This window comes from Pipra filicauda, unplaced genomic scaffold, assembly GCF_003945595.2.
Source record: "Pipra filicauda isolate LSUMZ 115617 unplaced genomic scaffold, ASM394559v2 scaffold253_size2546935_pilon, whole genome shotgun sequence".
Classification (NCBI taxonomy): Eukaryota; Metazoa; Chordata; class Aves; order Passeriformes; family Pipridae; genus Pipra; species Pipra filicauda.
Window position 1 is genome coordinate 159,980 of NW_024104369.1, and position 25,327 is coordinate 185,306.

General features: G+C 42.5%; 1 protein-coding gene across 3 annotated transcripts in view; it reads left to right on the top strand.

Annotated features, from left to right (window-relative positions):
- The window catches only part of LOC113994781 (unconventional myosin-X-like), a 92,394-nt gene that overhangs the window by 51,478 nt on the left and 15,589 nt on the right, over window positions 1-25,327 (top strand). For all 3 annotated transcript variants that reach the window (XM_027734207.2, XM_027734208.2, XM_027734210.2), the window contains 10 exons: window positions 4,927-5,033; window positions 9,310-9,615; window positions 13,631-13,670; window positions 15,157-15,948; window positions 17,988-18,111; window positions 18,604-18,847; window positions 19,661-19,756; window positions 21,385-21,478; window positions 22,084-22,139; window positions 23,758-23,900. In XM_027734207.2, coding sequence (XP_027590008.1) covers window positions 4,927-5,033; window positions 9,310-9,615; window positions 13,631-13,670; window positions 15,157-15,948; window positions 17,988-18,111; window positions 18,604-18,847; window positions 19,661-19,756; window positions 21,385-21,478; window positions 22,084-22,139; window positions 23,758-23,900 — 2,002 coding nt within the window. The remainder of the gene's footprint in view (window positions 1-4,926; window positions 5,034-9,309; window positions 9,616-13,630; window positions 13,671-15,156; window positions 15,949-17,987; window positions 18,112-18,603; window positions 18,848-19,660; window positions 19,757-21,384; window positions 21,479-22,083; window positions 22,140-23,757; window positions 23,901-25,327) is intronic.

Genomic DNA, 25,327 nt, shown 5'->3' on the forward strand with positions numbered 1-25,327 from the left:
ACTTCAGAATATTTCAAGGGTCACATTGAAACCAGAAGTGATTTCTAGTGAACATGCACATTTAATTTGTCCGGGAGATCAAATAACAATATTTGTTGCTTTGAGCAGTGATTTCTCAATGAGTGCACAGACTATAATGTTTTTTTAGAGAGCAAGATATCTTTCTCCCCTTCCTACAGGAGTGGTGGTAGCCCAGTTTGTAGTCTGAGCTATGAGCTCCATGTGACAACCAAGGAAACCACTGGCCATTGTAGTGGGAAGGAGATATATTAATGTGAAGTTTGGTTGATTGATTGTTTTTTTTTACATGCCTCCACTGATACTCAAGAAAGAAGGTTTTATCGCTTAGCTGTATTTCTGCTCTGTAATTAAAGTGTTCCCCATCTTTGATTTGAGCATCTGGAGTCTCCTTACTGATCCCTGCAAGCCAGGAACCGTTTTGGTCATTCCTGTCCCTAGATAACCCACATTACTTGGGTGACTGCCAGTCTCCTAGCATTTTAGTATTAAAACCTATGTGGAGGTTGTGTGTGTTGCAGAGCTGCTTGTGCCTGGAAAGCTTTAGAAAGCAGTGGTTAGAGCTGGTAAACGTGGAGTTTGAACATTCTTCCTAGTGTGACAAGAGTGGAAGATTGCTGGGCTACAGCAAGGGCAGCAGGAGAATGCGTGTGAGGACCAAGCTCACACGCACATACCTTGTGGAGTACAAAAGGTAATAAGCTATATAGCTGGAGTCCAGGGACTACAACAGAATGACAACAAGCAGGAAATCCAGGCTGCTTTGAGTCCTTGGCAGCAATAGGATCCCTTTTCAGTCTCCATTGTGCATCACGAAGGACCGAGTCCATCTGTTTTCATTCAATTCTTGACCTGCACAAATTATTTTGAAAAAACAATATACAGGTGGTCATTGTGGCAAAGAAAATGTGTTTGTATTTTGGCAAAACACTGGATGCACTCTAATGTATTTTTTTTTTAACAATTGTGTCCTGTAATCTAAAAGATATCTGAAGAGCTGTATGTGGCATGTTGGTAAACAGCAGTCTCTCTGTTTAGGACCCTGGTTGCTGTAGATTGGAATATTGTGGGAAGAAAGAAATTATTAAGAATGGCAGTCTTTGTATTTTTTAATTTCTTTATGCCTGAGAAGGAAAATTGACAGGAGTTGGGAAGCAATTGAGCCATCTTGTTGGGTTGTAGAGGTTATTTTATATTGGGCATGGTTTGAATTAGAGATGTGTGTCCTGGTAAAGGGTAACAATTCTATTTATTTAAAGAATGGATCACTCCAAGACCGTCCTGGCATGTTCCACCCTTGCTGCCATGCTGAATGGCTGGCCAGCCCCTGGTACTTCAAGGTGCTGTCATTCCAAGGTGCATTGCCTTGCCATTTCGTTTTTCAGATGAGTTGCTTGGTGTTCTTTCTTTTGCAAAGCTATTTCATTCTTGCTATCGAGACTACTCTGCAACTCAGCTTTATGACAGTGCCTCCAGAAAGCCTGCCCCTAGGGAAGCAGATGCCAAGGTGAGGTGTGCAGAGCAGTGGTGCTTCCTGGTAGTACCTTCCCTGCTGCCTGTATCCAGCTGTTGTGTCTTGGTTTTGGAATACAGAGTGCTTTTTCTGTATTCATGCTTTAGCTGGGGCTGGGTAACGCAGGCCTAGAATACTTGGGTTCATGAAGAAAAGAGCCTTAATTTTTCCAGAGGCTTTCAGGTAAGAGTGAAGTGAAGCTACCACCTAAGGGGTAGTGTAGGTCATTGTCCTGAAAAGGAAGTCCCCTGTGTGGCCTTACTGCCACTTTTGCTGCTACAGGTGCAGCTCTGGGTACTCAGGTTGTGATTCCCAGAACTAACCTTGGCTCATGGAATCAGGAGTAGCTACTGAAAAAGGTGTGACAAACCACTGGGGATGTAACCTAGGAAGAAGTATAGGGGGTGGGTGAAGAGCAAGGCTTATAGAAAGGGGAATACTTCCTGCAAAATGAATGGAAGGATAATTATATCCCTAGCAATTGTTTGAAGGAGGAAGGAAAAGACTCTGTGAATTAGTGCAGGGGATTGTGAAGCTTGGGAAAGGAAACGGAGGAGGAAGGGCAGGATGATCTTTGTGTTTTTCATTAAGAATAGAGCAGCTGCTGTGCTGGCAATTGTCAAATTAATGTTTATAAGAAGTATTAATGTATGCAAGGCAGGTTTTATCCGATATTGTTGGGAGTTGAGGGCTTGGATGCAAACAAGCAGTGTGATGATGAAAGAGGTGGTGCTAAGGTACCCTTGTCTTCACTGGAGATGTGCTGGCATGGAGCAGCAGTTTCCATGCCCCTTTCCTCAGTGCCCTGGAACTTCTGCCATACTTGCCCATACCCACAACACAGATTTCTTACAGCTGTTTAACACAGTAATTCTTGCTATTTGAAGGCATTAATTTCCACATTTCAACCTGCTGTTTTGCAGGGCCTATCTGAAGGAGGAGGTTGCTGTACATTGTTTGGCATCCAGGTCACAGTGACCCACTTCCTGCTTTCCCAGTGTTGTCCCCAAGAATCATATGATCCCACTTTTGTACACATGGGTGCCCATTCGGTGTCTGCTGATTTATACGAAAGCTTAACATGTTTGCTGTCACACTGATGGTGCATACAGGCATTATTGAGGTTGTGTGAGGAATGCTGTGGTGTTGCACTGTGGTTTAAAACTTGGCCAGTGTCTAGCATGAGTAGGTATGATAGAGGTAACTTTGTATGTTTTGTTCAATCATTCCTTCCTCAGGTGAAAGTGATCTCATGTTTTCAGAAAACAACTATGAATTATGACCAAAATAAAGGCCACCTTCCAGTTTATTTCTACAAGGCATCAAAAATATTTCTGGACTTGAATGCCTGTTACTCTTCCTTGTCATCTACAGGAGTCTTAAAAATACCCAAACAAACCTGCAAAATGCCAACAGCTTATAAGTAGATATCATTATGTTATTCGAGATTAACCCCTCACTCTCAAGTGTATATAGATCCTATAATCCTACAGGATTAGGGCTGGATCTCATAGAACTCTGCATGCCCTGAAGTTTTTCCCCCCCTCCTTATTGGCCTGGTCCAACAAGACAGTGCTTGCTATGGAAATGCTGATGGCCTGACTATTTTTGCAATTTGATGAAGATAATGGACTGAGACAGTGTTTTGGTGGCTGCATTCTTGAAATGGGGTGACTGCTGCTTGGTTTTGGAATGTAATGGAAAGAGCAATCTCTGCCTCAGAGAAGTTTTGAAAAGATTGTTTAGTTGACAGTGGGAGTAGATATACAACTTGCAGGGAAGAATGCCAGCTTCATGGTTGGCAGTACCTTGATAATGAACCTTCTTTTAAGGCTACCCACGGTTACTTAGTCATTATAAAACAGTTCCTTTCTTAAGGCCATTTTAATGGAAACTGCTTCCCGAGAGAAATTTGAGTCCAGGAAAGTCACTGGCTATAGGTACTAACTCAGGGAGAGGTGTCAGTACGCAGTGGTCATTGCAGGGGGAAAGAAGAGCCTTAGGGCATGAGGCCAAAAGCAGTGATGGAAGGGAAGGTATACAGAGATAATAAGGGGAGGTAAGTGGGGAGGAGGAGAGTTTGTATAGAACACTGAGACTAGATGACTGTTCAAATCTCTGGCCTCTCACCATAACCACATGGATCCAATATACTTGTAAGGAGTTTTTACTGATTAGTGTGGTTCTGCAGATTGAGGAGTGTCAGCTCACACCCTGCATACACGGCAGTGCTTTACCAAGTGGGGCAGCACTTTACTAATGTAGCCTGTTCTGCTGCTGGCCCTTGAAGTGCCAATGCCAGGCAGCAGGTCACACGAGCTTGACCATATGGCAGTTGCTGCTGTGACTGCAGCTTGTATGGACATACCTTAGCCAGCTTATTCTAGGCTAGGTACTGCTAGCAGTGTACCCACAGCGCCGTGGAGCTCCATGCAGGCTGCAGTCCATCTCAAAAAGCAATGCATTTATTTCAGGAGTTTGTGCTGAACCCTGTGCTAACCTTATGCAAGCCAGCTGCTTTAACATTGCTCAGATATGTCAGTACAATTCCTGTAAACATGGCCTTATCTTGCTTGTATCTCAGTTCTTTTGTCTCTTAAGTAGCATCTTCATCTTTCACGAGCATTTAGCACCGAGCAGAGGTTTGAAATACAGGTGATGGAAGATGCTTGAGAATTAAAATACTGGACATTGAAGTGCAACAGTAATATTTGAAGACTTGTACTGTCCAAGCTCAGTTGGCCCTAGTGCATGCTGCACTGCTGAACCTCTTCAGCACGGAAGCATCTCCACCCCAGAGTTCTGGAGGTTGGTGGAGGGCTCCAGCTCCGGTGGGCTGAAGGTACACACAGCTTTGCACCTCGACTGGGATTTTGGCTTTCAGACTGCCTTCCATTATTAAGCTTGCTGTTAAGGTTGCTTCCTGGAGTCCAGAAATATAAAGGTTCCTCCCTTTTCCTTGAAACGCGGAGGAGTTTCTTTGCAAAATATATAATCTCCCAAGTAGGTCCCGGTGCCTGCTGCAGGGCGGTACCGGATTGTGCAGGGAAAGCTGTCAGCTGAGAAAGAGTTAATCACAGGCGCAAGCACGGGCTCTACTCCTCCCTCCTCTTTCCCTCCTTCCTCTGCTCCCTCCCTCTCTCTCTCTTTTAAGTCTTGACCACAGAGTGAGGGAGGCGGGGGTTGGGCACGGAGTTTGGCTCCTGCCGCTGCAAAACTTTTCCCCGGCGCTCGGAGTGCGGGCGCCGCGGGGCAGCGCCGGGGCAGGCGCGGGGGCCGCCCGGGCACGGAGCGCTCTCCGCGCCGCTCACCCGGGGATGAAACCTCCCGGCTCTCCCGGGGACTGACTTCTTTCCTCTCTTTGTGTTTACTGAAACTCCTCCCCGTGGCGTCAGGTTTTCCTGAAGGAAGCTCTTGAGCAGAAGCTGGAGAAGGATCGGGAAGAGGAGTTGAGGAAAGCAGCTATAGTCATCCGGGCCCACGTCTTGGGCTACATGGCAAGGTCAGTGCTGGGGGCTGCCCCACCATCCCTGTGCTTGCGTGCCTGGATTGCCCTGACCCCCTGCTTTGCTCTCTAGTCCCCTAGCATCCATCCCGTCTTCCCCTCCTGTATTCTAAGGGAGAGTTGCAGGATGTGCCCTCCCTGCCAGCACTAGCTCTATTGAAACCTTCCTGCACCTTTGGCACCTTTTTTAGTTCTGTGCACGCTTGCACCCTCCCTCAACGCTGCTCAGCAGGCTCCTCGGGGACCTCTGTACACATTGCTTGCCTCTGATGACACCTTTTCCTTGCCTTCAGGGCTCTCCTGGCTGGGCCCCACCTACTCTTTGGGTCCTCTCCTTTTCCTTGTGCCTGTCAACTCTGTTTTCTGCTCCCCTGCAAATTGCTTCTTCCTCACTTGCAGCTCTGCCTTTGCTTACCCTCTTTCCTCGCCCTGCCTGTTTGCCTCGTGATCTCCCTCTCCTTTTAATTAACTCTTCAGAATTGGTTTTTGGCCAGCTCTGCAACAGTAATCTCCTCTTGCCGCTCCCTTTTGCACCTGACCAGAGAAGGTTTGGGAGAACAAACTGCAGGCAAACTGCCCCTCCTCTGCCCCTCGAAGTCAGTGTAACAGCTGACTCCTTAATGGCTGTGGCATGCACACTTAATCCCAGTAAGATGCTCTTTCCTGGCTGGTCTCTGCTCCAGACACCTGTCAGTCAGGGGTGTGAGGAGGTGAAATCCCTGGCCAGCAGCGCTGTTTCAGCAGGCACTCTTCTTAGAGCTCCAGTTACACCAGGTAGCTCATTTTGCATTGGGAAATGTGTGCAAGGGTTGTACCCTGCCTTGCCAGTGTGGAATATCAGCAGAATACACATTTGGTCTCTGGAGCTTTTATTCATTTATTTATTTCCCTCTAGGAAGACAAATGAGCTGCCTCTATTGTTTGTACATGAGACTGCAAGTTTTTTGTGTCAGGGCCTCTGCTCTGTTTTACTTTGTGTCTAGCATTTGGAGAGAATAGTAGGGATTAGCACAGGAAAATTGATTTTCTGGGAAACATCACCGCAGGCATACTGGATTACTGCTTTTCTGAGTTCCTGGTAAGGTAGCTGCTGCCCTGTAGGGCTGTGATAGAAGACAGTGTGGCAGCAGTGTTCCTCTTGGTTAGAAATCTTGTGGTCCTTCAGCCTCCACAGATCTGAATTCCCCGTCCCACATGTTGCCCTTCTGAGTCTCATCTTTAAGAACAAGCTGTGCTTCTGCAGCCAGAATGGAAATCCTCACAGGTGTCTGGAGGTAGCTGGACTTTGCAAGGGAGGAGAGCAGGGAGTGAACAAAGGTTTTCCACTCTTTCTCTCTGGTTCTTTCTGTGAAGAGTTTCCAGTTGCATTGCACCTGTATTGAAAATAAGTCCAGCAGGCAGGAGTTCATCTGGGCAAGTGCTGAATGGTCTGTGCAGAGCTGGGCAGAAGTCAGGAGTACCAGTGAGTGCTACCTTAAGCTTGATACCATTTCTGTTAGTTTTGCAAGTATAAGTGTATTTAAATTCATTTGGTCTCATGCAGAATAGATTGGCGAAGGAAGGATTTTGCTGGTTCCTTTCCCTTTGTGAACTTGTTCTGTGAGCCTGGAGAATCAGATTTTCTTTGCTCTCATTCCCTGCAGCCTAGTATTTCTGACTGGTCGCTAAAAGGTAAGACAGGGAAATCAAGCCAACTGAAATGACCCCATTTTTATTTAACTAATCTGTGCAGCTCTGAGATGCAGGTAACAGCTTCACCAGCCCAAATACACATAATGCAGGATCCATGTGCAAATTCGGCTGTGTCCCTGGATTCTGCAGGACTATTGATTAGGAGAAGAATACAGTAGCAAATTGCTCTATAGCCCTGCGTTGTGTAGTCCTTGGAGGCATAACTGCCAATTTCTGCTCATTAACAGAATAATTAACTAAATTTCAAATAAAGCTTTGGAGCCTTGCAGCCACTCCGTCTTCTCTTGTGTGATACATGGTCAGGATGTCTCCCAACCCTCGGCATGGGCTGCCAGTCGAATTTCTTCGGCCAGTGCAAGAGCGTGAGTGGAAGGCTGAGCAAGGGGAATGAAGTTCACAGCCTGTGTGCAGCAATTCCAGCTGAAGGGCGTCTGCGAGCTTGGCTGTGGTCATTAGGAATGAGGGGGCACTTCAGCCTGGCAGATTAGCAGGCAGAGCTGGCCTGTAGGCAGGGCTTGGCACTTGAGAGAGTTTCTGGCAGATGCATTTTGTAAAAGTCAGACCACCCTTTTTGATGCACTTATATCTGCCTTGGCAAAGAGTGCACATGCAGCTGTTCACGCCCCATGTGCAGGACACAGGGAGGGCAGAGGGAGTAGGGGCGAGGGGACTGCAGCTCAGGAGCAATTAATCTAAAACCTCCTACTTCTTATCATGTCTTCCCTTTCCTCTTCTCTATGCTTCCTCCCTTTGACTTAATACTTATGGAAAAGAGTGTGACCTCTGCACACTACTACTATTAGCATCCCTCTCCTGATTTTCTTGACTGGGCTGATGTATCTGATGTGCAGGGAGGTGGCAAGCTGTCAGCATGGGTCCCTGTTGCCATCTGAAGGGAATTTGATTGCCAGGACAGGGATTTTGAGATGTGTCTTTTCCTCACGGTGTTGCAGAAGGTCCATGGGAAGGATATGTGAGAATACTGTGATATTTCCAGTGTGCTTTCTAGTACTGTAAGACCTCACAGGATTACTGTAGCCTGTTGGCTCAAGATCCCGCGTAGGAGCCCCATAGAATTTCCCTCTGCAAATTCTGATTTGGATTAAAGAAGGGTTTTATTTGAATAGCACCAATGATTGTTTCCCTACAGCAAGTTATTAAGGTGTCTAAATATATTAAGTTACTTTAAAAAATGCCCACTTATTTTCAGCCTTAATAGTTGTCGGCTTCAAGTTGGTTAAATCTTGTTATATCTCCTGTTGGAAAAATAGAGATGCCACCCAGAAGTGTGGTACTTTGCCTGGTATCAGCGTTTTCTATTTCTTAAGGCAAGTGCTCTCATTCTGTAAGGCTGAATTTCTGATTCCAGTCCTGCTTCCTCAGAAATCACTTGAGGATCTAACATTTTTCTTGGAATGGGGGTGCCAACACAGAACAAAAGGATAAAAGCAACAGTGTAATCCCCTTCTGCGCAATGTTTCCACTTGCAAGTATAAGAATCCCATTAGTATTTTTTTCTATAGCATTATGATGGGAGTTTGCCTTTACCCGATGATCTGGGGCCCAAAATTCCGTTTTTGACTTGCTGCTTTCCAACATAGTTGGACATCAGGTGTGTTTGGCCTTTGGTTCTTCAATACAAGACCTTATGGTTGACTCTTTTGGGTTGTTTAATGTTTGTTTGAATCTAGCTTACAAATTGATCCAGATTACTGTGTGCTAATAACTTTTACTATTTGCTCGGTTTGTACAAACTTCTACCAGGAACTCTTTTTCAGGTCCTTGATAAAAGTTGTAATGCAGAGCCAAAACCTGATTTATTTAGAACTTTACTAGAAATAGGGAATTATGATTCTTTTGTTTCGGGGCCCTATCATGTTTTAGAGTGCTGTAAAGTTGATTTTCATATCATTTGATGATCTTTGTGAGTCCCTTCCAACTCAGGATATTCTATGATTCTTGTTTAGGCAAAATGTTGTGCAATAGAAGTATTTGTTTATGTGAACCTGTTAAAATGTTACATTCAATGATCAATATTGTAGTATCGATGTGTTTTCCCCTAGGCAATATGAAATTAATGTGACCAGTTCTATTTTTGCACTTTTTTTGCTTTTTCTGGAGTAATTTGTGTTTGCCCACTTAAAAGATGGGGCAATATGGGACTTTGTTCTCTTATAGTAAGGTCATTTGTATTTTATTATAATAAATTTGTTTTTATTATAGTAAATACACACTGAATTATTATGTTAATTGCACAGCGAATGTGTGTATGTGCAATGCAAGGAGTCTTTGGCCCAGAGGACTTTCCCTTTCCGTGTGCCAAATAACCCATCCCTTATCCTCACAGAGTCCTCACAAAAGTAGGTGCCTATGGAAACAAACCAGTGGTAGATGTAAGAGGGATAACACTGAGGTGAATATGATTTACAGGTAGTGGCAGTAGTGGAGCAGAAATTGTGTCATTTCCAAACAGTGTTTTTCCCCAAATAATTTTTCTGTGGAGGTGGTCAGATACAAGGCATGAGAAGTGCAGAGCATGTATGACTTCACTGGCGCATTAAGTGTCTGGTTCTGTTTTTAGGAAGAAGTATCAGAAGGTGCTAGCCAGTGTCGTTGTAATCCAAAAGAACTACCGAGCGTACTTCTGGAAGAAGAGCCTGCTGCGACTGAAGGCCTCTGCGGTCACCCTGCAGAAGCACTGGCGTGGCCGCCTGGCTCGCAGCCTCTACCAGCACCTGCTGCAGCAGGAACTCAGGCGGAAGCAGGAAGTGGAGGAGAGAAGGAGGCGAGAAGAGGAAGAACAGATCAGAAGAGAGGAAGAGGAAAGACAATGGCAAGAAGAGGAGGAGCGTAGGAGGAAACAGGAAGAGGAAGAGGTGAAGGAAAGGTACAGGATGGTATCTTACACTCATAGTTCCCTGGCTCTAAAGCTACTAAAGTGTCAAAGCGAGTCTGGGGCACTGGCATGGTGGTAACACTGGAATACCAGTTGCATGAGACAGTGTCCCAGTGCCAGCAGGCAGAATTGTGGTGGCCTGCGGCCAGCATAGAATAGAAAAGCAGCATGGAAAAGGAGTGTCCTGCTTCCTTTAGGAAAGGTGTATTTTTACTTCTGTTTAGTGTTTTTTTTCTTTGAAGTCTACATACAGGAGACAGATTCACTGATTGGGCAGAGATGCATAATTCTCTCATTGCCTTTGCAGCAGTGAAGGAAATTTTATGCAGTCTTCCAAAATCTGGAGGGATTAGAAGTGTGAGAAGGTACCAATATTTTAAGTCTTGGTGCAGCAGGATCAGAGAGCAAGTTGTGGCAGCATACCCATGCTACTGCAGTTGCTACACTCATGAGCATACACATGCTGTCTCTCATCAGGGATATGGATGTGTCAAGAGATAGGAAAGGTAAAGGAAAAGCTAATGTGACAAAAAGAGGTAATCTGTGAGCAGTGACAGTACACCTAAAGAGAATCCTGCACCTCATGCATCATTTACTGTTCACTATGTGGTTACCTACCTCCTATCTATTCTACTATCCAAACTGGATGTCTCCCTTGATAATCTTCTGTTTTAAGAAGCGTAAAACTTTAACTACAAGATTATTATATAAATTTCAACAAATAATCATGTGATGTTTTGTTTTTCGTGAGTAGTTGGTTACATTTCTTCTAGGCTTTTATTACTTACTTGTCCCAAAGTTGGATCTTATCAGATTGTGTGGCAAGCATCAGAAAATTCTACAGTTAGAAGCATGTTGCAAGGAAAAGAGATAGCCTTCAGTTCCCATGGAGACAGTAGGGTGTTGTATCTACTGGGACAAGACATGGAGTTAGTGGTGCCAGTGATGAAGTTTGGTCAAGAAATTAGTTGAAAAACACTGAAGTCTCCATTTTTGTCAATGTGTCAATTTTCAACAGTAGCCTCATCAGCAACTTGAAGCTGGGCAAGTTCAGAATGTCAGTAACTAGTTTGCAGATATCAAATGCTCCAGACGCTCTCTCAGGTCTGATGTCCTTATTGTCCTAAGTAGAGTTTGTCTATACCTAGATAGGGTGTGGCCTCACCTTTAGTACTGTGTGCAGTTTGGGGCATCACAGTATAAAAAAGACATTAAGCCATTAGAGAGCGTCCAGAGGTGGGCCACGAGGATGGTCAAGGATCTGGAGCAGAAGCTGTATGAGGTCACTTGGTCTGTTCAGCCTGGAGAAGAGGAGACAGGGGAGACCTCGCTGTGGTCTTCAGCATCCTCATAAGGGGAAGGAGAGGGGCAGGTAAATCTCTCCTCACTCTTGTGACCAGTGACAGCACTCAAGGAAATGGCATGAAGCTGAGTTGGGGGAGGTTTATTTTGGATATCGGGAGAAAGGTTTTCAGCCAGAAGTGGTTGAGCACTGGAACGGGCTTCCCAGGGGAGTGGTCATAGCACCAAGCCTATCTGAGTTCAAGAAGTGTTTGGACAATGCTCTCAGGCACGTGGTGTCCTTTGCAGGGCCAGGAGTTGGATTCAGTGATCCTGATCAGTCCCTTCCAACGCAGCATGTTGTATGATTCTGTGATGAAAGGAAGAACCTATCTAGCTTATTGATTATAGTGGTTTTGCCCTTTAGTTCCCAGCCCATGAAAGATATGTTCATCCCAAGCATCATAGTAACCAAGTGTCAGTGTTTCTAGAAATCAGGTGAACTCCTTGTTTTTCTTTAATTTTCTAGTTAATGTCAAAAGGCATCAGAGTGAGTAAACAAAAAGGTACTAGCAAACCAACTTGGCTAAATCCTGAACTTCCATTTAACCTAAAAAATGAGGTAGAAGTCCACAGAAATTGCAGATCGGCTAATCTACTGAGAACAAGCAGAGACAAAATCAGAAGGACTTAGATGCAACTTTAGGTGGAATGAACTAAAAGTTGGTGTGCAATTATTGTGCATACACTGCTTGCAAAGGGGAGACATGGAGTAATTTGGTTTTACTGCTAACAGGAAGAAAAAAAATTATGGAGAAAACTGAGGTATTTGATGCTATTTTTATCTTCCCCAAAAGCTTAACTGTTGAAAACTAAATACAATTAGCAAACATGTGCAAAAATTCAGAACATAACTTGGTAATAAAAGGTTAGAAAATGCTCAGATAAGTCAAATTACAAAGAAGGAATTGGGACTCGGTGAAAATAATGTTTGAGTACTCTGAGAACTAGCTAAAGCAGTTCGGAACACTGGCATTCTCTTTGTCCTCCTATGTGGACAGCAACAGAGTTTCCATAAAAATGGAAAATTCCAAACATTTTAAAATTGTAAAAGGAAGAATGGGGGAATTGTGGACCAGTCAGCCTAACCTTAAATTCAGGAATATAGTTAAACAAATAAACAGTTGTAAATGCTTGATAAAGAAATCGAGAGCCAGTGTGGATGTCTGAAGAACAAACAGGATAACTGAATACAGTTATCTGAAAAACAGGATAACTTTCAATACAGACATATACAGATCTACAGTTAGGAATAATCAAATGCACAGGAAGAGAAGGAGGAATACCTACTTCAACATCAGGAAGAAAGTCTGGAGACTAAATTGAGTATGTCACCAGTGTCATGCTGTGTGAGAGGAGAAAGCAAATGCTGTATATAAATTTGATTGTTTCTGTGAGATGTGGAGGTGATTCTTCTGTACCGCTTGGTACTGGTAAGGCTTCAGTTGAAGTACTGTCCCTGGCTTTGGGTATCACATTTCAGGAAGAGTGTAGATCAGTTGGAGATGACTAGAAAGCAGCATGAAGTTTCAGAAGTTTAAAAAATGTGAGGAACAGTTGCAGGAATTAGTACGTAGATTATAGCTGGTATTCCTAATTTGTTTTAAAATGGCTGTGCTTCTTGAGGCCTGTTATCGTTTAAGGCAGTTGTTTAACTCACCATGACTGTTCGGGATCCTTCAGTAGAGTTGGAGCCATCTGGATCTCACTTATGTCAGTTTTGATTTATAAATATTTCCTGGATTTTTTTCAGTGAGTGGGCACAAGAGTGAGAGCTTTAAGGACTTCGTGACTTGCAGCTGCAGTTTAGAATTTGGCTGGGAAAAGCTGCAAGTCCTGGGAAATAAATATCATTGCCCTCCTGTTCTCCCTCGGGTTGAATTATAGATCTGAAAGTTATCACTGCCAAGTGGTAACTTTCTTCCATCCAGCCACATCCTATTCCTGCTCCCTAAATATGTCCCTGGCATTTGTCTGTCTGTTGGTTCGGCTGCATGTAGTGTACTCGCTGTGGAGAAAATGGCCATAGTGGCAGCTTTCCCTTGGAGTACAACCTTTTTGATCTGGGTGGAGATGCAACACCGTGGGATGGGTTTTTTTTCCTCTGCTCATGTTTACTGTGAAACTCTGACTCTTACAATCTTCACTAGTAAACTAGGTTTTGCATGCCACTGAGAAGTTGTGCAAGCTGGGGCTTTAATACAGTAAAAACAAAACAAAACACAAGTTCAGTGCTGATATTGCAAAAATTCTGTTTTGTGTTAAAAATCAAACAGAGTTTCCTCATATCTAACAATTACACAAGTACAATCTCAATATTCAAAGGCTTATAGTACTTCGGAAGATTCTGTTTGCATTTATCATGGGTCTCATTTGTCTTTCTGTCACTGTTTCCAATGTCCTTCCTAGTGTGTTCCAACTAATCCAATTTCCTAATTGATCTGAAAGTTAAGTACGTGGGGAAAATCTGTTGTGTCCACAAAGGTCATGCCAACCACAGAGAATTGGATTTTTACTAAATTGCAAAAGCTTTTAAATCAAGTCTTACAGCAGGTACCTCGTTTTAACCTTTTCCATGGAGGGATGATATGTCCATGTAATTCTGAAAGCCTCATGCAGGATAACTGAGTCTGTCTCTGATTGTCATGTCTTCTTTTTTTGTCAGAGAAAAGGAGCAACTGAATGCACTACTCAAGGTGGCCCAGGTAAGTTTAACAGTTACTCTTTTCACATGAGTTCTCGTGAGTATCTGTGACGGGTCCTTCGTTGCCTACACTTTGCCTGGAGCTGATATTGTTATTGTAGCAATACTACTTTAAAAATGGGCTTTGTTCACTCAAAACCTGCAGGTGTTTGGCTTTGGCAGAGGTGCATAGAGTTAACAAGGTAGGGCTTTTGTCAAGGCTCATGTACCAGCTTGCAGAGGTTCTGTTTGAAAATTTCTATATTGAACATGTAGCATCCTTTTTTATCTCTACTGCTTGAACTTATTAGATGACCTTGTGATGTGTTACACTGTGACACAGTCTGGTTTGCTGGATTGTGCCTGTAACAGCCAAAATAAGAGTGCAACCTACTGCTGCCATGGCTAAAATAAACCCTTTGCTATTAATCTCATTGTTGGTACGTGACATATGAAAGAGCAGACCACCTACCCTAAGGTGTGTAAAAATAGCTCTGTATCTCGTTACTTCTTTTCCCAAACCACTTGTTCCCCAGCTTCAGACTTTGTTCAGGAGAGATGACAGAGTATAGAAATGCATTCATCCATAAGTAAGAATCAAGTAGAGAACAAGCAACAAGGTAACTAAAGAGAAGGAGCCAATTGACTGCATTTTCATAGTCCTATCCGGAAGTACATTAAATCCTTTCGGAATTTATTTTTGCTTTTTTCTTATGTGTGTATATTTTGTCTAATGTGTGTATGTTTTCAACAGCCTCTGTGGGGGGCGGTTATGGCTTTATCATATAGCTAAACATCAGTGAAAGTTATCAGTGTCTTCTAATTATTGTGTATCTGCTAGAAATTTCCTGTTACTTCAGTGTGGAGAATAGAATAAGACAGAGTCTTCAGCAGCCAGCCAGCCAGTGATGCTAAAGAATGCCAAGGAATTCTGGGTGGAGTTTTGGTGGGGTGGGGTTGGAGTGGATACAGTCCTGCTTCATTGCAAATATCCCTTCCAGCCCTAGATTCTGATGGTTTGACCCCTAATTCAGGAAGCAATGAAATTTCCAGATCTTTTAGTGAATTTCTGGGAAATCTTCAGCTCCTAAGCAGTCTATGCATGTATGTATTCATATATAGTTGTTTTGTCCTATACATGGGTATGTGTGTGAGTTAGCTCAGAAAGAGAGAACAGACTTTCAAACTGCTTTTATCCAAATTGCAGTGTACAAAGGGCTGTAACATGAGCAGCAGACAGAGAGGCTCTTCTAAAAATTCATTGATCCCAGTGAACTTCCCTGTATGATTCAGAAAGGAGGTAGGCTGCTGGGAAAAAGGAGGTACCTGAAGATCCAGTAGTTCTACCTTTAGCTTTTACACCATGAATGATTGCAGGATGCTTGGAGTCATCTTTTTGCAGATGGTAAGTACAAGGCAAGCACAGGAGACAGGAAGAATGAAAGGTCCAGGCAAGGAACAAATATAAGTTGAAGAAGCCGCTTTAACACTGTTATAAATTCTTTAAGGTGGAAACAGTAAAGACTGAAGAGGTGGACATTCCCCTGCAAGAAGAAGAGAGACGTCAAATGGAGGAGATCTTAAGACTGGAGAAGGAGATTGAGAAGTTGCAGCAACAGAAAGAAGATCACATGTCTGTCATCTGTGAAGACGCTAGGAATGAAATAAATCGGCAGCGAGAAGAAGAGATCCAAAGGCTGGAAAAAGAGGCATCAAGGGTTGCCCAGGAGTTCTTGGAGCTGCTGGATTTTGGCAACCTGGATGAAAGTGTGCAGAACTTAGAACGTTCACTTTCTAGTGAGGGGACACTCAACATTGACTGCAGCTTGGTGGCACCACTGGCTGAAGAAGAAGTGGATGAGGGTTTTCATGCTGATGACGAAGGACGACCACCTTCTAGTTTGGTGATCTTGAATCAGCATGGCACAAGAAACAGCGATAACTACTCAAAGGAAGTTGCTGACACAAGCCTTTCACTTCTCCAGAGGGAAGTGGGAGAGGTTGTCCCTGCTCCCAGACAACCTGTGGAAAGAATCACATGCCCCAAGGAGCAGAGAGTCATATCTGGCCCAGCAGAAAGCATTTACAGCGCTGTCTCAGATACACAGAGAAGTAACAGTGGAGAGGCAGGAGAGCCGATTTACACTTCTCCCCCAGATGTGGAGTCTGACTATGACCATGAGGAGTTTGATGGCTATGGAGATGCAGTTAATGCCTCAGCTGAGCCCCTGAACGGTGAGGAGGGTCTGAGGCACTCCCATGGTACCAGCGTAGACTCCAACCGTGGCAGCCTGGACTCGGTGAGAATCCCTTCCTTCACCTTTCTGGAATTAGTGTGAATTTGTTGATATTTATAACATCCTTGCCAGAGCATGCTTGCTCTGGGTATTGTTACTAATATATAACTCTCTCTTACATCAGTAATCAGCTGGAAAAAAAGGAAGAAGTCATAGACTGAAGACCAGAGGGCTTGTGACTGTCTGGTGTCTACTGGTACACAAGCTAGCACACATGTACCTATTTTAGATTGTTTCCGTCATCATCACCATATGTTAATATAATACTCTTTAGGAAGAATGAAAGCAGGCAGTTGCTACCTTGTAAGTCTGTATTCTACCTTAGAGAGATTTCACAGAAGGGGCCTAAGCTTCCAGTAGGCAGTGACAAGGCTGTGGTTTGATTTGTCTCCATCACAAAAACTTCCCTTGTTTTAGTTCCGTTCAGAGTCAAGAGTTTCTTCTCAGCTGCTGTGTACAAGTTAAGCTATTCTAAGGCTAGAAGAAGTTACTGTGCTGATCCAAGCTGGGTCCCAGTGCACACAACCAAGACCACTGAACCTTTTCATTCCTACTGCAGGGACAGTGACAGGGTAGTAAAGCTGTGCTATTAGCCTTGCACTTGAACCATCTCATCTTAGACACCACAGTGGCTCTGGACTTCCTGAGTGCCCTCAGGTTAGCTGCTCAGTAATGCAATGATAAATCTCCTTGCAGAACAGGGTGTCAGATAAGCCCACATAAGATTGTGAGGAGTTCAGGTGTGAAGCAATGACAGCCACAAAAATAATTCCAATAAATGATGTCCCCAAGAAGAGATACTTGAACTACAAAATATCTTTTTGAAAATGATTGATTTTTGAGTTTTTTTTAGAATTCGATTTACTTCCTTCGATATGCTTTTGCAATGACAGATTGTGACCTTTCTTAAAAAGTTGCATGATTTTTCCTGTTTGCATTTCCCTAATGTCAGCTGCCAGCCATCAGAATTTTTTATGATGTGATCTGCTTGAGTAAAGGTACCTTCTCTGTGGGCAGGTACTCACAGATCACTGTCAGGTAATCTTCAAGCCATAAATCATTCTGTCATAGCCTAGGCCAGTTTCTACTATTCTTAAAATGTAAATCAAAGTGAAGGGGTTTATTGGGCTCATCAGTGAGTAAGACTCATGAAAAATCCAGTTGATACTTTGTCATAGCGTGAGCCACAGAAAGAGATAACTCCCATCAGTAGCTGCTGGTTGAGAATACCTGATTTTTGAAACTTAATGGCAAGGGAGAGAGAGAAGGAATGAGTGGAATAGGGATGAGGAAAAAGAGGAGCACAAAGGGGTCACAGGGAGAGGAAGAAGGGAAAATGAAAATAAGCAACAGGCATTTGAGGAAGGAAGAGGTCTAAGGAGCTGCCTTCATTAGTATTAAATTACTGAAGCCAATCAAAGGTTGGCTTTAAGGTATTTAAGGTAAAGGAAATGATAGGGTAATTTAGGATTTCATGTGTGAAGTACTTTCTTATGTCTGAGGGCCATTATCTAGTTGGAGAACAGAGATGAGTAAATTCAATACTATTATTTCCTTAATTCAGATCTTTGTTTTTAGGGTTCATTTATCCTGGCCTGTACTTTTTTTTCCTAATCAACCTGAAGGAAGTAGTTTCCTTGCTGGGGTTAAATCAAGTGTTCTGTCTTGTCTGGCATTTTGACCTTTCTGCCAGAAAAATCAGAAAACTTCTCCAAAATGAAAAATTCTCTTAAGCCCATTAAATTAGATTTTGCAAGGTGGGTTCTGCCTTGAAACAGGAAGCTTTGTTACTGCAGGTAACTGGAGTTTTCTAGCCATGTCCACTGCTCTCTTTTCAAGTATGAAAATTCCATGCTCTTGCTTTAGGCATTAATGGGTAAGCTGTCAAGCCTCTAGTTTTACCGTACTGCTTTTTTTGCAAAGGGACTATGTGTAGTTTTGCACCTTCTGTATATGTGACTTCTCTAACCTTGTTAAATTTCCTCCAGTCCTCCTGCGACCAGGAGAACCCAAGTAGCCTGTATTTCTTCTTTTCCTTTTAGTTTCTGGAGAGCGAAGAAGAAGTGGATGTTTACATTGATACAGATGAAGAGTTTTGTAATGGACGAGTCACTATCTTCAATGGCTCAGGACCACCCTATTTTCACAGTTATCTCTACATGAAAGGTAAGTCTATTTATTTTGCCAAAACTATGGATGGAAGGAATCCAGGAAACCTGCTTTCCCCTTCTGTTTCTCCAGAATCATCATCCTTATTTGCTCTTAGTTCTCAGTTAATTCTTCTTTTTTTCTTCTTCTTTTATTTAAAACAACAAATAAAATGAAGAGCTAGGAGATGAGTGTCAGGGATATCTTTGCCACTGAGACCTAATTGTGCCCATTTGGTATGGGCTTAAATGACTCATTCTGAGCTACAAAACTGAAGACAGTACAAAAACATTTGAGTAGTGCGTATATTACTGTATTTTGTGTTTGTTTCACAAGTTTGTTCTGTTTTTTTTCTCTGTCTGAAATTAAACATAATCTTGTTTCTCTCTTCAGCTGCCTTGCTTCATGTAGGAACTGAAGTGGCAACTAGTTGTACCCAAGAAGCAGGATCAGAATGGAGACATGGCCCTTGTTGCATGTCTGATGAAATTTTGCTCCCTTGCTTTGCAGGAGGTCTCATGAACCCATGGAGGCGGCGCTGGTGCGTTCTGAAGAACGAGGCCTTCATGTGGTTCCGCACCAAGCAAGAGGCACTGAAGTCAGGCTGGCTCTACAAAAAAGGTGGAGGCATGTCAACACTTTCACGCCGCAACTGGAAACGCCGTTGGTTTGTGCTTCGAGAATCCAAGCTGATGTACTTTGAGAATGATAGTGAGGAAAAGCTGAAGGGGACAATTGATATCAGAAGGGCAAAGTGAGTGACAAAATAATCCCATTGATCCCTCATACTCACTCTCTAAATCAATAATGAAGTGTCCAGTGCTGCCAGTTCATCGGCTGGTGTACCTCTTGTAGGGCTGGGAGAATCAGAAACAAAGGAGGGAAAAGACAATTACAGCTTCTGCTTTTACTCTGGAGGGAGTCTGCAATTACTTGGTAGTTCTTTTCCCAGTCTTGCCTTTCATAATCCAGCAGGAGCTCTTTCCAAGCCATGGATGGAGCCAGACCAGGAGGGGCTAATTAAGTACATACCCCATGCATTCTCTCCTACCCAGACTCCATCTGTTTTCTGGCTTCTCCAGGCATTTCACAGAGGTAGTATGAAGCTCACAGCATGATTTGAATTTGGCAGCATGTGCCGTGCCTTTTGCTGAGTCCTGAATGCTCTTTCTGCTGCCATAGTTAATTCCTCAGCTTATGCTGTAAGAAAGGAGAAACTAGTCACCTATTAGCATTATGTGGACTGTAAAGTGCCAAAAAGCGTGGCACACCCAACTTTGTAAACAGACCTCTGTATCAACCTCCCTGTTATCTCTTCCTCCATCTAGTCTGCTGGTGTCTTGAAGAAAATCTGTGTAACACCTTAAGCTTTGGTTTTTAACTGTACAGATTTTTTTAAACATCTTAATGTGTATTGGAGGAATTTTCTGTCAGAGTTACAAGCCGTCTGTACCAGTTATTTCCTTTCTATATGGTGAAGGGTATCATGTGAAAGAATCAAGCAGAGGGAATTTAGACCTCTGAAAGGTTTTCAGTTTTGGCTCTTGTGCTTCCTTGTGTTTTCCAGAGAGATTGTGGACATTCATGAAAAGGAGAATGCTTTGGACATTGTAACAGAAGACAGAGTTTATCACATTGTTGCGGAGTCACCAGAAGATGCCAGGTATAAGAGGGAATTTTGTTAGATGTATTCATTCAGTGCAGGTCTGACCCAGCTACTCATGGGAGAGCCTGAGAAACAATCACTTCCCTTTTGCTGGGGAAAAGAGAGGATTTGTTCCGGAGTGTTGTTTCATGCTTCCTGGGAGGTACCGCACTTACTTTGGGGAATTCCCATTGCAGCTACCAAGATGGTGGTTCAGCCTATTAGTCATAGGACTGCCACCTTCTCATGTGTCTGTGAGCAGGCTGAATTCAAGGGTTACTTCAGGAGACACACAAACCTTAATATAAACTGGAACATCTAATAGCTGATTTATTTATTAAATGGAATCTTGAATCAAACAAAAAGTCTATTCATGTTGTCTGTAAATGATTGCGAGAGCAGCTGGATTTTATCCAGGAGACAGAGAAAAGGCTGCAGCTTATCAGAGTCTGTAGTGTCATCTGATAAAATCTTCCCAGTGCAAAGCAAACAAATGACTCATGTCCTTCCTTCTTGGCATCTTGGCCAGACAGTGGGAATCGGTTGTTTAGGGGAGGTTGGACAACCTGTTCTGGCTATGCAAAGCCAAGTTAGGTTACTGTCCCTAGCTGCTCGTGTCTTTCCACTTTTACCGCTTTTAACCAAGGCTTCTGCTCTCTCAGACCAGACAGTGTAACTGTTTCTCTGATCTGCTGATTCTGTGAAGTTATTTAGGGTCTGTTATTATTTCATTTGGTGTAGGGAGAGGAAGGGAGAAGGTGTGTAGACACAATTATAACAGAAATGGACTAAAGATCAGCACATGAACAAGAAACATGCGAATTCAGGGGGCAGTAGCTGAAGGTAACTTCTTAACCAAGAACTTCGTCAACTGCAATGCCCTAAGGTAACACGGCAGAATTGTTAGGACAAGTGTAAACAAAACGTGGCCTCTGTCTCTGTTCTCAGTCTCTGTTCTGAGGGAGAAGAAAGCACGAACACTTGCACTAGCAAAGGGCAGATTAGCAGATGTTCTAGAGTATCCAGTTTGAGAATCCTCCATGAAGTGTAGATGTTTGCTGATCTCGATGGAAGCCGCAGATAAGAATCTGCTTGTTCTGCAACAGCGATTAGCCTCCAGATATGTCTGAAGTGAGAAGCCCTTTCACAGACAAAAAATTAACTCCAAATTCAGTTATAAACAAATACATGATTAATTGCCAGCCATATGACTTTCAAGTTTATTAGCAGATCAGAGAGAGACTAGTTAAAAAGGCCCCCAGACGTCTCTAGGACTCTAGTCCAGGAAGATTCCCAACTAACCGTGTTTTTACAGCTGCTGTATGCTCTTCTCAGTCTACTGACTTGGGCTCTCTCTAAGGCCACTGCTTATTTACAGTTCCTTGAATAACAAGTAGAAAACTGGATTTTCCTGGAGCAGCTGTCAGTGGGTTGAAGAACGTGCACAGAATTTTCATGGATAAATAAGGAGGAAGGATGACATTAGAATCTAGTATGATCAGCCCAGGAGATACTTTGTGGCAATAGTACTCAGGAAATTGTGAATGAAGAAATTTTCCCAGTGGCAGCTTTCCAGGTTCCTTGATCATATTTTGGAGCTAGTTTCACTGCCCAGATTTTAACTCTGAGTCTGTTCTGATTGCCAGCGGTTGGTTTAATGTCCTGAGCCGAGTACACAGCGCTACAGCACAGCAGCTGAGGGAAATGCAGGATGAACAGGCCAATCCAAAGAATGCTGTGGTGAGTTACTGTGCAACCAGCCTGTGGGAATGCTTGGAGCCCTCTCTGTTTAACTGTTTGTGTGTGTTTTTCCAGCACATGCATTGTTGTAGAATACGAGCAGTATAAGAAAGTTGGACAGTTATTATAAAGAAACAGCAAAACTGATAGCAAAGAGAGTAAGCAGTGGGGAACATGGTGGTTGTGTTGGGTGGCTCAGCTTAATCACCTGTAGCTCTCTTCAGTTTGAGGAGAAGGAGACTGCCTCATGCAGATAAAATGTCTTTGGATGGGACTAGTCTGGGTCACAGTTGTTCCAGACAGAAGACAGCAGTTGGGAAGAACAGTGTATTTATGTATTTTGCCAGTACAGAGATACTATCAAAGGTTATTTCAGGCCTTCATAATACTTTCTGGAAATTTGTAGCTGTTTTTCCTCCAGTCCTGTGGAGCCCTTGCACTTCTTATGCTGTTTGGGGAGCAAAGATGACTCACTCATGCCTTTCTCGTATGTTCATTTCTACTCAAGCTACTGGAATTTAGAGGAATGTTTTCAGTTCAAATTCTATTCACAAAGGAGAATGTCCGTAATCTAAAATGCAATCTGTGTCTTTTTCACTGTATAGGGAACCCTAGATGTTGGGCTTATTGACTCTGTCTGTGCCTCAGACAATCCTGACAGGTAGGTACAGCAATCTGACCAGCTCTTAAATCAGAAACTCTCTAATGTATTTTTGGGGGTAGCTTCAGGTTTCTTTTGTGGTTTGTATTTGTTTAAACTCATACACCTTTTTCTCCAAATACATGAAAAACTGAGATCTTCAGCTTGTTTCAGCTTCATAGGCATGAAGTTCCTATGTGATTTGTCTTCGAGTAGAAGTTTCTCCTTTAACTCATAGAAGTGAAAACAGCCAGTAAATTATAGTCTTACCTATTAATACCACTGAACAGATATGTCCAGTAAAAGCAGCACTTTCAGTTTTTCAACAGAGTAATTTTAAGTTAATCTTGTAAATTTAGGGGAAAGAAACAGCATTATGAAAGAATAATGGATGAATTTAGAAATCTGTATTATTCTTGAAGTCTTTGCAATGCAAAGACCTTCAGTTCAGTTAGTTTCAGTGAAGAGATTATGGTACATTTCATATCACTTTTTGTTAACATTTAATTATTTCCCACATAACAGGTTCAGCCAGGACAAAGATACTTACTACAGCGCTGAAGTAAAATGTTAGCTATTTAATTGCTTACCTATGTCGTCTCTTTTTTTTTTTAACTCACACAGGTTGCTAAGACTTTGGGGTTATTAGTTTAGAAAATGCATATCAGTACTGATCTAAGATTTCATTGATAAAAACATTTTAGGCAGTTCTCAACCTGTACTCCTCATAATTAATCTGTATACCAATGAAAACAAGGAATAAATAATAAGCTGAAGAGTCAAAATTTGTTCGTGTATGTGCTGAGGTACACTCTTCTGGAGTATCAGTGTTTGAACCAACATTAAATTCTGAGGAGAAGGCTTATTCTCAACCAGTATTTTTATGCAGCTTATTTTTATCTTCCCTTTGTTTATGCAATTTTCTAACAGTTTCTTGATTTGCGCCTTTTACTTCATCCTTGCATTCCAATTTTCAATTTCTGTTTTCTCATAGAAATCTGGTTTTGCTTTCAAAGTTTTCTGAGTCTATCCCCTTTGAACTAGTCATACTGTTACTTTTCCTGTAAAGTATTGATTCTCTACAGAATTGTGAATATTCTTTTGGTAGGACACAGTTGCATGAGAAGGACAAAGTCATCTAGAAGCAACATAACAATTTTTCCTCTCTTTTGTCAGAATCAGCTCATCCTTTCTAAAACCAACTTCGAGCCCATTTTAGCTGACCCTACTGAGACCTATGTTTGCTGTTGCATCAGTGGTTTTAATAAGTTCAAGGAGAATGGCTGTACTAGCTCAGCCCAGTGGTACTAGCACTAGCTCAGTCCAGTCAGAGGGCAGATCAAAGTCCTTTGCTTATGAACTCAGGACATTTTACAGCTGGTTATTATCTAATTAATATTTTCTAGTCTTTGGAAATAGCTTTTGAAAGATATTTAATTTCATTTAGCTGGTCTCTCCTTTCATTAGTGTATAACTGCACAGAAGGTGATTTTAAGTATTTCTGCACTTCTCTGTAATTTGTATTCTGAGAGTCTTTCTGGATTGTTTGTGGGAAGATAAAAACCATGACTTTGAGTGTGCTGTGAATTGAGATATTTGCAAGATTATGGCTGACTTTAATGCTTTTGTTTTCTGGCAGACCGAATTCTTTTGTGATCATCACAGCAAATCGAGTGATTCACTGCAACAGCGACACACCTGAGGAGATGCATCACTGGATCTCCTTGCTGCAGAAACCAAAAGGGGAATCTAAGGTTGATGGCCAGGAATTCCTTGTGAGAGGTGAAAGGAAATGCATGCAATTACATGTGAAACTCCTCTTCTGCTTATAATCTGAAAGGGAGATTCTGCTAACTTGATCTAGGGTTTAGCTGCTCCCCAAAACCAGTCATTCTTTGCCCATCTCCACCTTCCTGCCAGCTGCTTGCCACATCCTGTGTGTGCTACCCCTGGCTCTTACATGATTCCCTGTCAGATGGAAAAAAATAACTACTTTATATGTTAGGTTTCTGATGTTAGTTCCATAGCTTATTTAAACATGTCCAGTGAATGCCATCAGGAATAGGAAGGAGCATGGCTGCTGTCTAGGAGCAGCTGGCTTAGATGGACTATAACATGACACTGTGGCTTTTGTTGTCAGAAAGCTGTGTTCCTTCTGACACCTGTCATGTAGAGAGGGAGGGAGAGAGATCTTCGTGGGATTGCTACTGTCCTCAGCTAAACTAACTAACCTGATTATGGTAGACATAGTGAGGTGAGAAAAATTCTCTGAGATTTAAATTATGTCTTTAGAAAGAGCTTAATCGAAGATGGTGAAGCATGAGTAGTGATCACATATATTACAAAATATTCCCTCATTTATCTCAAGCATTTGTAAACTTCCTTAATACTTTAAGCAAGAGCATGAACAAATTGCTTTACATCTTCTGGAAGGAGTCTTTGAAGGAATAAAGGTCTAAGAGTGGTCATGGCAAGGAAGGAGGACAGCAGGAAAAGGGTCACCAAAATGTGGCATAAGCCTTCCATCCTAGGCTTAAAAATTTCAAGGAGATTGAATGATATAAAGCAGATTATCAGACAACAGTTTGAGTACCTTAAATTCAAAATACTTAATTTTGAACTGTTGCAGGGCAACAGTTCCTTTTATCTCATACTGTTCATTAGTTAAAGGAAAAAAGGAATGATCCTTTGTAAAGCTGATGTATGCTCTGCGCTTCACAGTAAGATGTCTGTATGACAATAGTGTAGCCACAAAAGCATATATTCAGAAATGTCTCACTCTGTATTTTCTTTATATGGAACCTCTGAGCTCAGTCCCACATTCTTTGAACTTTTTGCCTCATGGGGAGACAATGGCTTTTATATCTCTAAGTAGAAAATTGTCTTTTTGACAGCATTAGCAATGTAGACTGTGATTTTTTCCTGTTACAGTATTGACTTTTTTTAAACTTTTTTTTCCCCCATTTATTTTGCGATGAGTCTAAAATGACAGTGAAATTATTTTTCCTGACTGTGGGAGCAAGAGATGCATGTAGGTGCAAGAGATGCATGTAATGATCTTTCTACTAGAAGACATATCACCAAACCTCTTCCATCAAGGTTTGGATAGGCATTTGGCATCTCTTTGGAAGAATAAATTGTAAATTATTTATTCAGGTGTTTGTGGCTTGTGATGGAAACATCCTGAATAGAGGATGCCCTCATCGTGA